Genomic DNA, 16,586 nt, shown 5'->3' on the forward strand with positions numbered 1-16,586 from the left:
ATTGTTTGGGATTACCACAGAAAGCAATTATTCATAACAAAAATTACTTTCTAGAAAGCCAAAGGAAAACAAAAAAGAACTGCTATGCACCAAGGGCATTACTGTAGGCTCTGTCCCAGTCACTGGGTGGAGATGCCTCAGGACACTTTGGGAGTTCCCTCTGTGGTACAACAGGTTAAGGGTCCAGTGTTGTCTTTGAGGTGGTGCCAGTTCAATCTCTGGCAGTGGATTAAGGATCTGGCCTTGCTGCAGCTGTGGTGCAGGTTGCACCTGTAGCTCAGATTCGATTCCTGGCCTGGGAACTTCCATATGCACAAGTGTGGCTGAAAAAGGAAAAGCAAACCACTTTGGAGACAGTGTGTTGGTGCTAGGAAAGCAAGGCTCAGGGGCTAACGGGACTTACTAGTTAAAAATCAGTTCCCATTGTTTCTCAGAGGTAGCAAAACCCAACTGGTATCCATGAGGTTGCGGGTTTGATCCCTGGCCTTGCTCAGTGTGTTAAGGATCCAGCATTGCTGTGAGCTGTGGTGTAGGTCATAAACGTGACTCGGATCTGGAGTTGTTGTGGCTGTGGTGTAGGCTGGCAGCTGCAGCTCTGATTCAACCCCTAGCCTGGGAACCTCCATGTGCCTCAGATGCAGCCCTAAAAAGACAAAATAAATAAATAAATAAAAATACCTCCCCCCCAAAAAAACCACCCAAAATAAAAAATAAAAACACACACTTGGGGAATAATAAAGATTTGGTCTCATGGTTTCACATGTATTCATGGAAACATCATTCATAAAAATGAGACATTGGAAAGAGTCTAAAATGCCAAATATTAGGGGAAAGTTTAAAGTTCTCTACCCCCTCCCACACACATACTCAAACGCATACATACACACACACACTCACATACCCCATCCCTATCTCGTGTGTATTTTCCAAAAGGAACATTTAATATGTGATCATAAAAAGCCATGAAATCCCTTTGTATTAAGTTAAATGTGGGTGCTGAGACCCAAGTCCAGAGCTGCTAGCCTCCCAGTCCACTACTTGTTCTGTTGATATGGGGTTGGGGGAGCAGGGTTTGACTGCTGACCTTCAAGCTCTGAGAGAGTGGGCTGTGGTGGGAACAGGCTGAGGCAGGCCTGGCCCTGCCCCACCTGGATCCCATGCCTTATGATGTGCTTCTGTTACAGTTTGTGGGAAGATATGAGACCATCATGTTCTATTGGCCTTCACTGCTGTGCCTGGCCTTCCTGCTGGGCCGCTTCCTGCACATGTTTGTCAAGTCTCTGAGGGTTCACCTGGGCTGGGAGCTCCAGATTGTGAGTACTAAGTAAAAATACCATGTGTGTCCTGACAGGTTAAGTTTTCACAACAGCACTGTGAGGTAGGCACTGTTCTTACTTCTTCCATTCTGTGTTAGGAAATTTGGACCTGAGTTGCTTTGCCCAAGGTCACATAGCTAGTCTGTAATAGAGGGATAGTGAAACCAGAGAGTTTAGGTGTTGAGGCTCTCTCTTTCCTACTGTGCTTTTTCTTCTAGTTCCTTAAGGTAACAAGTTAGGTGGTTTGTTTGAGACCTTTCCTTTCTTTTAATATAGGCACTTACTGCTATACACTTACCTCTTAGAACTGCTTTTGCCTCATAAGTTTTGGTATGTTGTATTTCTGTTTTCATTTGTTTCAAGATTTTTTAAATTTCCCTTTTGATTTTTTCTTTGACCCACTGGTTGTTCAGGAGTGTACTGTTTGTGAATTTTCAAGTTTTCCTCCAGTAACTGAATTCTAGCTTTATGCTGTTGTGGTCAGAAAAGATACTTGATATGATTTTAATCTTTTTAAATTTAAGACTTGTTTTGTGGCCTAATGTATGATCTATCCTAGCAAATGCCCTTGAGAAGAATATATATTCTGCTGCTGTTAGATGGAATGTTCTGTATCCACATGGTCTACTTGGTGTATAGTGTTGTTCAAGTCAACTGTTTTCTTATTGATTTTGTGACTGGATTATCTATCCATTGTTGAAAGTGTGGTTTTGAAGTCCCCTACTAATTGTCATGTTGCTGTTTATTTCTTCCTTCAGGCCTGTTAATACTTACTTTATACATTTAGGTTGCTCTGATGTTAGGTACATATGTATTTACAATTTTTATATCTTCTTGATGAATTGACTTCTTTATTGTAATATAACAACCTTCTTTGCCTCATGTGGTAGTTTGAACTTAAGTGTGTTTTGTCTCAGTACAGCCACCCCTGGTCTATTTTGGTTACCATTTTTATGAAATATCTTTTTTCATCCTTTTACTTTCAGCCCATGTGTGTCCTTAAAGCAAAATTGAGTCTCTTAAAGAGACTAGCTTATGTGTGGAATATTTTAAAAAATCCCTTTAGACACTCTGTGTCTTTTGATTGGAAAATTTAATCCATTTACGTTTAAAGTAATTATTGATAAATAAGAACTTAAAATTGTCATTTTGTTCATTTCTTCCTGATTGTTTTGTTATTTCTTCTTCCCTTCTTCCTTTGTGATGTGATGATTTTTTTTTGTTGAGGTATGCTCTGATTCCTTTATCTTTTGTGTATATTATGCAGATTTTTTTCTTTGTGATTATCATGAAGCTTATATAAAAATTTTGTATTTACAGTAGTCTTTCGTAAGTTGATAACAGTTTAACTTCCATTGCATAGAAAAACTATACTTTTACTTCTCCCCCAACATTTTATGTGATTTATGTTACAGTTTACATCTTTTTATATTAACTGTTAAATTATTATAGCTATACTTTTAAAAAATACTATGTCTTTTTTTTTTGTCTTTTATATTTTTTTAGGGCTTCACTCATGGCATATGGAGGTTTCCAGACTAGGGGTCCAATTGGAGCTATAACTGCTGACCTATGCCACAGCTACAGAAATGTGGGATCCAAGCCACATCTGCAACCTACACCACAGCTCATGGCAATCCCGGATCCTTAGCCCACTGGGTGAGGCCAGGGATCGAACCCACAACCTCATGGTTACTAGTTGGGTTTGTTAACCACTGAGCCACTGTGGGAACTCCCAGGTCTTTTAACTTTTATACCAGAGTTAAAAGTGACTGGAGTTTCTGCTGTGGCACAGTGGGTTAAGAATCTGACTCTAGTGGCTCAGGTTGTTTTGGAGGTGAGGGTTCCATCCCCAGGCTAGTACAGTGGGTTATAGGATCTGGAATTGCTGCAGCTGCAGTATGGTCCATATCTGCAGCTCGGATTCAATCCCTGGCCTAGAAACTTCCATATGTCATGGGTGTTACCATAAGAAAAGAAAAGGAAAAGTGATTTATGCACAATTACAGTACTAGGGTATTCTGAATTTTACTATATATTTTCTATTACCAATGATTTTTATACTTCCATGTTTTCATATTGCTAATTAGCATCTTTTTATTTCAACTTGAAGAGCTCACTTTAACATTTCTTGTAGGCAGGTCTAATGGAAATAAATCCCTCAGTTTTTGTTTTCTTGGGCAAGTCTTTATCTCTCCTTCTTTTCTGAAGGATGGTTTTGACAAGCATTCTTGGTTGGCAGGTTTTTTGCTCCATTTTGAATATATCATCCCACTGTTTTCCAGTCTGCAGTGATTCTGCTGAGAAATTTGCTGATATCCTTAAAGGGGTTCCCTTGTATATAACAAGTCACTTAGCTCTTTGTACTTTCAAAATTCTCTCTTTATCGTTGACTTTTGACATTTTGCTTATGTGTCTTGGTGAAGACACATATTCAATCTTTTTGGGGTTCTTTAGGGTCTTATGGATTCTGACGTTCATTTTCCTTCCAAGATTAGGGAAGCTTTATGTCATTATTTCTTTCTATAAACTTTCTGCCCCTTTTTCTTTCTCTTTTCCTTCTGGCACTGCTCTTCCCCATCAAATCCTTGCCCCATTTCCCTGCTCCTAGCTTTCCCCAGATTATTCAGCCATGCTAATCCCCTCAGTGTTCTGGGTAGTGTGAAACAGGAATGGATCTGTTGGGCAGTATCCCACAAGGCTGGGGAAGCTGGGCTCTCACTTCACTTTTATTTTCCCTTGTGGGAGAAATTTCAGGCCAAGATGGCCTTCTGTCTATGCACTGAGCTGTACCCTTTGGAGAAGGTGTGATGTTAGGAAAGTGAAACTGTTCTTCTTATCCTCTTTAATGCATCTATTCTTGGAGTTTTTGCTTGCCTAGAGTTCTGTAACCTCCTGCGTAGACACTTGGGTCCCCACCAAGATACTCTCACCTGTGGTAGTGATTGTCAGAATTGGTGTACCTGTGGGGATTTGGAGACTGGGCCCTTCTGTTTCCCCAGCTTGCTGATGTCACTTACCAGTCAGAATTCTAACCAGGTCTTTTGTACTCTACCCAACCGATGCAGTATGTAGGATTTCATCTCATGGCATATAAAACTTACATATTCAATATATGACGAAATAGATGACTATTGTGGAGAGCTCATTACACTTGGAGAAGATACTTCAAAACATCCTATTGAAGTTCATTTCTTTAAAAACTGAAAAATAAGAAATGAACAAGAGAAATTCCTATTCATAACAAGTAAAAACACTGGGATTTTAGGTGTTTCATTTCTGAAACAAACACTGGGATTTTAGGTGTTTCATTTCTGTCTTTTGTCTTTTTGTTGTTGTTGTTGTTGCTATTTCTTGGGCCGCTCCCACGGCATATGGAGGTTCCCAGGCTAGGGGTTGAATCGGAGCTGTAGCCACTGGCCTACGCCAGAGCCACAGCAACGCGTGATCCGAGCCGCGTCTGCAACCTACACCACAGCTCACGGCAACGCCGGATCGTTAACCCACTGAGCAAGGGCAGGGACCGAACCCGTAACCTCATGGTTCCTAGTCGGATTCGTTAACCACTGCGCCACGATGGGAACTCCGGTGTTTCATTTCTGAAACAGATCAAATTTCAAGGGGAAAAACGGTGACTGGTGTAGTCAGTGAGCAGAAGAGTCAAGGAAAGTCAGACTTCTGACATTTCTTGAAAACAAATGCTTGGGAAATAGGAGATGGGACCCCACCATCTCTTCAGTAAATGACAGGTGACTAGGAATGGCTCAATCCAAAAGAGCACGTTTTATCCCAAATCCTGGCCTCTATGACAATAGCCCCTCAAAGAGACCAAAACCATAACAAGAATTTGTGAGCCACAATGTAAATCTCTCTCTGTTCTCACAGGAAGAAAAGCCTTTCTTGGAAGTTCACCAGGCAGAGCATGTCAAGCAGCTCCTGAGGAAATGTCCCCTGCAGTAAGCACAGTTATATTTGTTTGTCCTTCAGTGTTTGCACAAAAATTGGTGGACCCTGACAGAGTCAGAGATCCAGAGATGCTTGGAAAGTTACTCTTCTAGGCCTCTTGTTTGCTAATAACAGAAACTCAACTCAAACAGGATTAAAGAGAAAAAGGAACGTTATGGCCTTACATAATTGAAAGTCTAGAGGTGGCCAGTTTCAGACATAGATGGATGCAGGGACTTAATTGATGTCATCAGAACTAGGTCTCTTCCCCTTATCTCTCAGCTCTGCTTTATCTCTATTAGCCTCCTAGTTAGGTAGGCTTCCTCTCCTTGGTGGCCCCCAGAATCTCCCAGCTTAGACCCTATTGGCTTAAGCTCACCAGAAGAGAGAATGTCTTCTTTCAAATCATTCAAACAGAAGTCCGACGAATGTGTTTCTTTTTGGGCCACATGCCATCCCAAAATCAATTACTGAGGGCAGGTGATTAAACTGATTTTTATTTTTATTTTTTGTCTTTTTAGGGCTGCACCTACCACATATGGAAGTTCCCAGGCTATGGGTAAAATCGGAGCTGCAGCTGCTGGCCTACCCCACAGCCGCAGCAATTCCAGATCCAAGCTGCCTCTGTGACCTATACCACAGCTCATGACAACACCAGATCCTTAACCCACTGAGTGAGGCCCGGGATTGAACCCATGTCCTCATGGATAGTAGTTGGATTCGTTACCACTGAGCCACAGTGGGAACTCCTTAACTGATTGTTAAACCAGGGTCACAAATTCACCACTGGAACTAGGAAGTGGTTCAGCCCCCATCTAATCACCAGGGATGGTGGTGGGGAAGAATAGATACCCAGAGAAAAACTGAGGTGCAGTTACCAATAAAAAAGGACATAGTTCTTGCCCAGGCAAGAACACCTGGTCTTCAGTGATCATTCAGGTCACCCTATACTTGCCGCTGGCACAAGGGTATATTCCCCAGAGAAGGGACATGTCTAATCCAAGGTCACACAGTGGCGAAGCCACTTCTTTGATTAGAGCTACACTTGGCTACATATAGCAGAAAATGCAAAGTAATTCTGGCACAAATAAGAAGGAGATTTATTTCTGTCTCATATAAAAGAATTCTGGAAGCAGGCAATCCATACCAACCCTGGACTACCCACCATGGCAGTTTACCCATCATCTGTCTTTCTGCCCCACTAACTTTGTGGTTTCCATCATGAAGACTGTCTGTGGTCCAAGATAGATGCTGGGGCTCCAGCCTGGACCAGCTGCCATGTCTGCCTTTCAGATGGCAGGCGGGAGAAGAGAATGAGGGCAAAGGGGACCCCCGCCCCCCCAACTGTGTCATTTCCATCTGACCAGCCCTCCCAAAGCCCCACACCACATTTCTTTCATATCTATTTGATTTGTTTAGTCTTGGTCACTCTTAGCTGTAAGAGAGGTCAGGAACTGTAGCATTCATTTGGTAAATTGATATCCTAAATAAAACTGAGTCTCTCTTCTTAAGAATAAAGGGGCAATGGAAACTGTGGTATCTACCAGTGCTCTTTCTCTTCAATAAACTCGAAGATGAAGAAGAGGAGATGATGTTATTTTCAGAAGAATCAGGCATTTGTTTACCACCTACAACCTGCCTTCTCTTGGTGTTTATTCATTTACAGAGAGAGAGAAAAGTCTTGGTTCCAAACCAGGATATATGAATGGGACTCCTGCTTTCAGTTCCCAAGCAGAATGATTGGAACCACTGTGTTGGCTTTCATCTGCCTGTACCTTGTAAGTAGATCTAAGCAAATCCTTCTTATTTTACAAGTGGAATGGGGGGCTAGGATAGGGGCTTTTCCTCAAAAGCTGGGTCAAAATTAGGTCAAAACCCTACCACTTTTGGAGTTCCCACCATGGCTCAGTGGTTATGAACCCGACTAGTAACCATGAGGTTGCAGGTTCAATCCCTTGCCTCTCTCAGTGGTTTGAGGATTCGCATTGCCATGAGCTCTGGTGTAGGTTGCAGCTGTGGCTGGGATCCTGAGTTGCTGTGGTTGTGATGTAGGCTGGCAGCTGTAGCTCCAATTGGACCCCTAGCCTGGGATCCTCCAGGCCATGGGTGTGGACCTAAAAGGCAAAAAACAAAACAAAACAAAAAACAAACCCTACCGTTTTTATTCCAAGGACACATTTACCCATTTATTTATTACTAATAAACATAATTGAATTATTTATGGAGGCTTCCAGTTGCCAATTCCATATGTAAAGAACTTGCAAGATGCCACCCCATCTTAACAACAAGCACAAACATGAACAAATTGAAAAATCAACAACTCTTCTTGAATTCCTAAGAGAAGGGAAGTCATAGAGCAAACCTTTACTCCTCAAATTGGAGAGACAGACAGTATCATGACAGGAGCAGAAACCTCATGGGAACTAGTGCTAAAGTAGGAAAATTTGAACTGTAATTGATGCCATCAATGAATTGGATATTTTGGAAATCCATAGACTACTTCATCACCAAACATCAGAATACACATTCTTCTCAAGAGTATATGGAAAATTCACCAAGATAGACTATATATCCTGGGCCACCTTAATAAATTTAAAAGAATAGAAATCGTTGTCTGCTCTCAAACATCGATGGAATTAAACTAGAAATCAGTGACAGAAAGATAACTAGAAAATCCACAAGTAGTAGATATTAAATAACACACTTCTAAGTAATATATGGACCAAAGAAAAAGCTCAAAAGAAATTAAAAGTAATTTGAACAAATGAAAATGAAAACACAACTTATCAAAATTTGTGGGAGGCAGTAAAAGCAGTGCTTAGAGGGAAATTTATAGCAATGAATGTATATGTTAGAAATGTAAAAAGATATAAAATCAATCATCCGAGTTTCCACCTCAGGAAACAGAAAATGGAGCAAATTAAATTCAAAGTAAGCAGAAGAACAGAAGTAATAAACATTAGAACAGAAACCTATGAAGTTGGAGTGCCCGTCGTGGCTCAGCAGTAATGAACCCAACTAGTATCCATGAGGACAAGGGTTCAATCATTGTGGCTCAGTGGGTTAAGGATCCCGCATTGCCATGAGCTGTGTTGTAAGTTGCAGACGTGGCTTGGATCTGGCGTTGCTATGGCTCTGAAGTAGGCTGGCAGCTGCAGCTCCGATTGGACCCTTAGCCTGGGAACTTCCATATGCTGTGGGTGCAGCCCTAAAAAGACAAAAAAGAAAAAAAAAGAAACCTATGAAGTTGAAAATAGGAAATCAGTAAAGCACAGAATCAAAACATTTCATATGGTCAGAGTTATCTGAGGTAAAAGGTCTTAAGTCAACAGCAGGGTCAAATGGAGAGATAAAAATGGCCAAATTGTATTCTCATTTAAAATGTACTAGGATGACCCCTGTATAAACGAATCTTGTGATTAAGTTTTAAGTGAATGTATTAGGTTATGAAGAAGTACATAAACTCCCAAATTTCAGTGACAACACTGAGTGTATTTTTGCCCACATAACAATGTTGAGTGGATATTCAGGTTTGGGAGGCTGTGGGCTTCTACATGTTGTTCCATAACTAGTTTCTTCCATCATATGCCTTTGTTATCCTTGAGAACCCTCACCACCTGTATCCAGTCAGCAGATGGAGAAAATATGTAGAGAAATCCATGAGAGGTTTTCAAAGGCCATGTGGACCCAGTATATACTCCTTCCACTCTTCTTCCATTGACAAGAACCTTGTGATGTGGCCATATCTAACTCAAGGGAGGCTGGGAAATGTAGTCCGGCCTTGTGCCCAAAGAAGGGGAGAACGGATTTTAATGGACAACTAATTAGAGTTCTCTGCAGCAGTGAGTAACTCACGTGGGGTTATTGTTTTTATTAAATCATTGTTGGTTGTCTATTCCATGCCAAGCACTATGCTAAGGACTGGAAGAGAGGAGGGACCTGATTCAGCAGAGTCTTGGCCTGGGAGTAGCCTATGGTCTAAGAGAAGAAGATAAGATATGGTTGAAGTATTGCCATCTAAAGAGAGAAAAAGAAAAGGTAGGAGTTCCTGTTGTGGCTCAGTGGTGATGAACCCAGCTAGTATCCATGAGGATGTGGGTTTGATCCCTGACCTTGCTCAGTGCGTTGAGGATCTGGCATTGCCATGAGCTGTGGTATAGGTCACAGACACAGCTCAGATCCTGCACTGCTGTGGCTGTGGCTGGCAGCTGCAGCTCTGATTTGACCTCTAGCCTGGGAACTTCCATATGTTGCAGATGCAGCCCTAAAATGCAAAAAAAAAAAAAAAAAAAAAAAAAGAAAGAAAAAATAAGGAAAAAGTGCTCTGGAAGTCTGGTGAATTACTCTAGATTGAGAAGATTCCTGAAAGTGTTAGCATTTGAGCTCCACATTCAGAGAGAAATAAAATTCAGTTGACGAAGTAAAATGGCACCAGGAACTCTAGAAGCAATGATGTGATGATAGGGAGCAGGATGGCTCGATGATAGGAGGGGAGCAAGCATGACATGCATACAGGGAACAGTACCTTCTCCAATCTGGTCTTTGCCAAGATGCAAGAAGGGGAACAGTGAGAAATGTCTGGAATTGTCCCCAGGGTCACCCTTTATTCAAAGTTAGGCACTCATTTCACTCTGATTTAATTAATATTTGAAGAGTTCCTTAAGCCCTTGTGGGGCCTAATCTTGTATGCTGTTGTGTGAAGAACAGAGTTGGGGGTGACACCTGTCTACGAAGAAGTCACAATCCCTTTCATCTGAGTATAGCAAGTATCCAGAGTCAACTTCAGATGAGTTTTGAGCTTCAAAGAGTTTTGACCTCAAACCCAAAGAGAGACTCGTGTTATTCATATGCTGAGTTGGACTCAGGTGAAACCTTGAAACATTTTCTCTGTGTCCCCAGTTCATTGTCATTGAGTTCTGCGTGTTCGTGTATGTGAGAGATGAGCTGGACGTGTTTGAACGTGAATTAGAGGACTACATTTCCTCCATGAACCAGACAGGGACCCTGACCCCAGTCCTCCTGCAGGTGAAAGAGCTGATTAACGTCACCAAAGGTAAAACCATCCTCCACCTTCGTTTCTGCCCCCCCCCCCCCCCCCGTGTGGGAGCCAGAGAGGGGCTTGTGACTGGTGGCAGATGCACCCTTCTGGTAGTTATTGCTGCTAGTCTTGATATGACCTGTGTTAATAATTAGTCTATGCTTCCCTGGCTGGACAAGACACAGGCCATTTTGTTAAAACCTATTCGAGGCTGAATTGAACATGCCTTGAGACTTTTCTTACCTTTTCTTTTTTTTTTTTTTTCTGTCTTTTTGCCTTTTCTAGGGCTGCTCCTGTGGCATATGGAGGTTCCCAGGCTAGGAGTGTAATTGAAGCTGTAGCTGCCGGCCTACACCACAGCTCACGGCAACGCCAGATCCTTAACCCACTGAGCAAGGCCAGGAATCAAACCTGCAACCTCATGGTTCCTAGTTGGATTCGTTAACCACTGAGCCATGACGGGAACTCCAGAGACTTTTCTTATCTTAATTAACCTCTTTTATTTGATGCCAGTGGAGACAACCAAAATCATCCTTTATTTTACACTTTGTAAAAGGTAAAACAATGTCTTGACTTAACGATTTTATGAAAAGTTTATATCATTTACATTTCCTTTCTGCTTAGTTCAGGTTACCGGCTGTGTGGTATAGGCAATTAACCTTTATTTCTCTCAATTCTGGAGACTGGAAAGTTGAAAGTGCAGCAGATCTGGTGTCTGGGGAGGGTCTGCTTCCTGACTTGCAGATGACACCTTCCCTGTATCCTTACATGCTGGAGAACAGGGAGAGGAAGCAGGCTCTCGCATGTCTCTTGTAAAGGGCACTAATCCCATTCTAAGGGCTCTACCCTCATGATTTATTCCTCCCAAAGGCTCCATCTCCAAACACCATCATACTGGGGGCACACAGTATTTTTTTTTTGTCAGGGGGACACACATTCTATCCATAGCAGTCGCTTTACTTAAACTAGTAGCTTTCTTTGAAAATGACATGTTGTAATTATATGTTCATTGCTCGTGGGGAGGGAGAGGTCATTACCATTCCCTGCTGAGAAAGGACCTGGACAAGATGTCAAGATAAACTCTGTCACTGGACAGGTCCAGTCCCTTTCCTCATCTTTAAAATGGGACTTGTATAGGAGTACCAGATGGTTGACAAAAGCCTTTGTAGATCTGGCATTTGATGGCTGTACATTACTAAATGTTCCTCAAGCCATGAAACAGATGATGCATATTATTTACTGTTTCCCTCGAACATTTTACTTCATCTTTAATATAGATTTATGTTCACTCTCATGAATCCCTTACTCTAACACTCAGTGAGCACATTCAAATGTCTAATTATACTCACCGTAAGCCATAGTTTTAAAAACTCACATTTCTACCCCTGTTGTAGGCAAGCTTTTAATGCCAACCTCAGCTACTTGGTCTGGGTGAATTGTAGTGAATATCTCACCATATTCGTTCATGTTTTGTTTCCTCTTTGATGCTATTTCTCACATGTTTAGACATTGTAAGAATCAAAATAGGAATTCCTTTGTGGCTCAGCAGGTTAAGAACCTGACTAGTATGCATGAGATGCAGGTTCAATCCCTGACCTCACACAGTGGGTTAAGGATCTGGCATTGTGGCAGTGTAGGTCAAAGATGCAGCTCTGGTCTGGTGTTGCTATGACTGTGGCCTAGGCCAGCAGCTGCAGCTCCAATTTGACTACTGGCTTGGGAACTTCCGTATGTTGCAGGTGTGGCTGTAAAAATTAAAAAAAAAAAAAAAGACAGAGAATCAAAAATAACATTTTTTACTCTGACTTGATCGCTTCCAGCTTTAAATAGCTACCTTCTTGCCAAGAAAAATTCTTAGGCTGAAGGTGCTTCACCTTTAGGACAATAGAGGCACAAAGTTAAAGGTGTGCAGTCGTGTTCTTGCTGCTGGCTGGAGCAAGTCTTGCACTCTCTCTTCTTGTGGCCACACTCCTCCCATCCTCTCCTTCCAAGGATGTCTCCCCTACATCCCAGGGCTGAGATCTGTGGTAGTTTGCCTGCATCCTTTTATTGTGAAGTTTGGAATATAACATTTGCCTAGTCCTGGTGATGCTGGGGTAAAGACACATTTGAAACTTTGAAAGGAATGGAAATCTGCTTTCATTCCCCCTCTTTTTAAAAGAGCTTTATGAAGCTATAACTCCCATACCATAGAATTCACCCATTTAAATGGTACAAGCCAATGACTTTTAGTGCAACCAGCACCACAGTCAAATTTAGAAAATTTTCATCACCCAAAAAAGAATTCATGACCATTTTCAATCACTTCCCATTTCTCCTCAGCTTCTAGCCCTAGGGACCCACTATTGTCTGGCTCTATGGATTTACCTATTCTGGACATTTTATATAAACAGAAACATACAATATGTGGTCTTTTTTGATTGGCTGCTTTCATATAGCAGGGTGTTTATACAATTCATCTATGTCATAGCATGTGTCTGAACTTTATTCTTTTTTATTGCTGACTTTATTCTGTTGTATGAATATTACAATGTTGTATCTATCCATTCATCCATTGGTACAAATTTGGATTATTTTACTTTTTGGTTGTTGTGACTAATACTGCTGTGAACATTCATTCACCTGCAAATTTTTCATATATTTTCATGTATCTTGTGTATATACCTTGGAGTGGAATTCTGGATCATATGGTAACTATGTTTAACCTTCTGGGAAAGTTGCTAGACTGTTTTCAAAAGCAGCTATATCACTGTGTATTCCATCATCAATGTATGAGGGGTCCAATGTCTCCATATCCTCACCAACACTTGTTAGTATGTCTTTTTTAGTACAGCCATCTAGTAAGTGTGAAGTGGTATCTCATTGTGGGTTTTTTCTTTTTTTGGTCTTTTTAAGGCCACATACATGGCATATGGAGGTTCCCAGGCTAAGGGTTGAATTGGAGCTGTAGCTGCTGGCCTACACCACAGCCATAGAAACGTGAGATCTGAGCTGCATCTGCGACCTATGCCACAGCTCATGGCAACGCTGGATCCTTAACCCACTGAGCAAGGCCTGGGATCGAACCTGTGTCCTCATGGATGATAGTTCGGTTCGTTAACCACTGAGCCACAACGGGAACTCCCAATCTCATTGTGGTTTTGATTTTCATGTCCCTGATGGCTAATGATTTTGAGCATCTTTTCATGTACTTATTGGCCACTTATAGATCTTCTTAGATGTAATAATGTCTATTGAGAATCTCTGCACACTTTAAAATTGGGTTATTTGTTTATTATCAAGCTATGAGAGTTCTTCATATATTCTATGTTCAGTCTCTTTCAAGAGATACAATTTACAAATATTTTCTTCCATTCTTTGGGTTGCTTTTTCACTTTTTTGGTGGTGTCCATTGAAACACAAATGTTTTTCATTCAAATGAAATATATCTTTTTTTCTGTTATAACTTGTGCATATCTAAGAAACCATTGCCTAACCCAAGATTTACTCTTACATTTTCTTCTGAGACTTTTATTATTTTAGCTATTACACTTAAGCCTATGATCCATTTTGGATTAATTTTTGTATATAGTATGAAGTCAAGGGTCTAACTTCATTGCTTTGCATGTGAATATGTGTTTCTCTCGTAACCATTTGTTGAAAGGCATATTTCTTCCCCATTGAATTATCTTGCCATTTTGTGGAAAATACATTGAGAATGGGGGTTTACTTCTGGATTCTCAATTTATTCCACTGATTTATTTGTCTATCTTTATGGTAATACCACACTGACTTCATTACTATAGCTTTATAGTAAGATTGAAACCAAGAAATGTTAGGTCCTGCAGTTTTATTCTTTTTCAAGTTTGTATAGCCTATTCTGAATCCCTTTGTTTTTAATGAGTTTTAGGATTAGCTTGTCAATTTATGCAAAAATTGCATTGGAATTTTGATAGGGATTGGGTTGAATCTGTAGATCAATTTAGGGAGTATTGCTATGTTCACAAAGAACATCCAATACATGAAAGTGGTATATTTTCCCATTGTTTAGTTCCATTTTAATTTCTTTCAACAGTCTTTTATGGTTTTCAGTGTACAAGTTGTATGTTTCTATTAAATTTATTCTTAAATATTTTGCTCTTTGTGATACTATTGTAAATGCAATTGCTTTTTACTTCATTTTCAGATTATTCATTACTAGTGTATAAAAATAAAATTTATATACATTAATCTTACGTCTTGCAACCATGCTGAACTCATTTATTAATTAGTTTTACTTTTGTTTATTTATTCCCTAGGATTTTCTGTATGCAATAACATGTCATTTGTGAATTGAGATAGTTTTATTTCTCCCTTTGCAATCTGGATGCATTTTCTTGCCTAATTATCCTGGCTAGACCCTCCAAAACAATACTGGATAGAATTGGCCAGAGCAGAGATTGATTTTCTTATTCTTAAACTTAGGGGGAAAGTAGTCAGTTTTTTGTCAGTTAAGTATGATGTTAGCTGTGGGGTGTTTTGTAGATGCCTTTTATCTGATTGAGAAAGTTTCCCTTCTATTTCTAGCTTATAGAGTATTTTTAATTATTAAAAAGGTGTTGGATTCTTTCAGATGCTTTTTCTGCACCTGTGAGAATTAGCTTGTACAGAAGCTTTTACATCCTTCCCTCTTTGTCCATCCCTTTGTCACAAGCACACAGAATCATTCTAAAAGGAAATTAGACATTAAATGTATATATTTAAAAATGTAATTATAGTTTATTTACAATGTTCTGTCAGTTTCTGCTGTACAACAAAGTGACCCAGCTCTCTCTCTCTCTCTCTCTCTCTCTATCTATCTATACATTCTTGACATGAAATATTAAAAACATGCCGTAAGGTGGATGAATGAATAGTCAAGACCTCTGATTCTGGTTACCTCTGCACATGGTTACCAGAGGTGGGTAACCACTCCCAAACAGTGGAGGTTAGACATTCAAGCATTAATGGTGTTTTACAAGGATAGAGGCTACCTACAATGTGTACACGCTATAATTTTCTTTTTCATTTTTTGTTTTTGTTTTTTGCCGTTTTTAGGGCCTCACCCATGGCATATGGAGGTTCCCAGGCTAGGGATCTAATCAGAGCTGTCGCTGCTGGCCTACACCAGAGCCACAGCAATGTAGGATCTGAGCCGCGTCTGCGACCTACACCCCAGTTCACCACAATGCCAGATCCTTAACCCACTGAGCAAGGCCAGGGATTGAACCTGCAACCTCATGGTTCCTAGTCAGATTCGTTAACCACTGAGCCATGATGGAAACTCCTATAATTTCCTTTTTCTGTTACTCACTGTAAATTGAAAATGTTAATACCAAAGGAGAAAATTACGAACATGCAGGAAATAAAATATATCAAGAGTGTATAGCTAAAATGAAACAGAAATATAAGCAGAACTTTATTTACACAAGAGGTGTGTTAAAGGAAGTACAATATATTTTGCCCAGACCTCTCTGCTGTGAGTTTCTGCATTTTACAAATAGTTTCTGGTTCATCTTCTGAGGCCCCTCATATCACCTTTTCCATTGCAGGAGTCTGGTTGGTGACCATTTTGCCTGCCTCCCTCACGTGTGTGAGCTATCTGTTCCACATCTTGGCTTGCTACAGGTAAGAGGGTTCTGGGAGTCATTTGTGTGTCTTCAGCCAGGAAAGCAACTGACAGACTTCTCTCAGAATTCCCAAGCAGTGCCAGCAATGTCCAGATCGGGAACAGCAGTATATACAAGGTCCAGGGACAGCCACATCTATTGGTAGTAAAAACAAACACACACACAAACAAACAACCACATAGATGTGAGCTTCCACTGTAAGCTTGACATCATGGTTAGAATCTTCTTTTGGTTTTTAGCACAACCCTAGAGGATACTTTCATCTCCGTGATCACTGCTGAGGAGGCGAGACTTAACAAAGTAACTTTAGCCAAGCTATTAGCAGCTGATCATGTTTTCTGGTCCCTTCTAACCTTGTCATTTCTTGTACACTTTGGTGTCTCTACTGGGTGTCAGACCTGCCCTGCTCTCCAGGACTAATCGCACTGGGCTCCCAGCAGGTGAATCTGCCTCAAGGGGACCTCTCAAGAGATTGGGTCAAAGAAACCAGGTGCATCACTCCCAAGAACAGCAGTGCAGGGGGAGGGGATGACCTTCAGTATGTAGCCAGCATGTGCGTGCAGGCAGATGTTGAATTTTAGGCATCTCTGGCTCCCTTTTCTCTCTGCCTTTGTCTCTGTCTCTGTATCTCTCTCTGCCTCTCTCTCTGCTTTTCTGTCT

The 16,586-nt window shown here is 40.8% G+C and overlaps 1 protein-coding gene across 7 annotated transcripts in view; it reads left to right on the forward strand.

Annotated features, from left to right (window-relative positions):
- Positions 1–16,586, forward strand: part of LOC102168060 (stimulated by retinoic acid gene 6 protein-like) — a 50,661-nt gene that overhangs the window by 26,412 nt on the left and 7,663 nt on the right. For 6 of the 7 annotated variants that reach the window (XR_014824253.1, XR_014824254.1, XM_084990124.1 and 3 more), the window contains 5 exons: positions 1,185–1,313; positions 5,202–5,272; positions 6,928–7,039; positions 10,161–10,314; positions 15,849–15,924. Coding sequence is in view for 5 of the 7 variants with exons in the window: in XM_084990124.1 (XP_084846250.1) it covers positions 1,185–1,313; positions 5,202–5,272; positions 6,928–7,039; positions 10,161–10,314; positions 15,849–15,924 (542 nt within the window). In the remaining 2 variants the exon portion in view is untranslated. The remainder of the gene's footprint in view (positions 1–1,184; positions 1,314–5,201; positions 5,273–6,927; positions 7,040–10,160; positions 10,315–15,848; positions 15,925–16,586) is intronic. The other variant, XM_084990114.1, reaches the window with a different exon arrangement.

Source organism: Sus scrofa, chromosome 1 (assembly GCF_054392235.1).
Source record: "Sus scrofa isolate SSC_HxYL_T2T_F1_AM1 chromosome 1, Sscrofa_HxYL_maternal_Yorkshire_Landrace_v2.0, whole genome shotgun sequence".
NCBI classification, from domain to species: Eukaryota; Metazoa; Chordata; class Mammalia; order Artiodactyla; family Suidae; genus Sus; species Sus scrofa.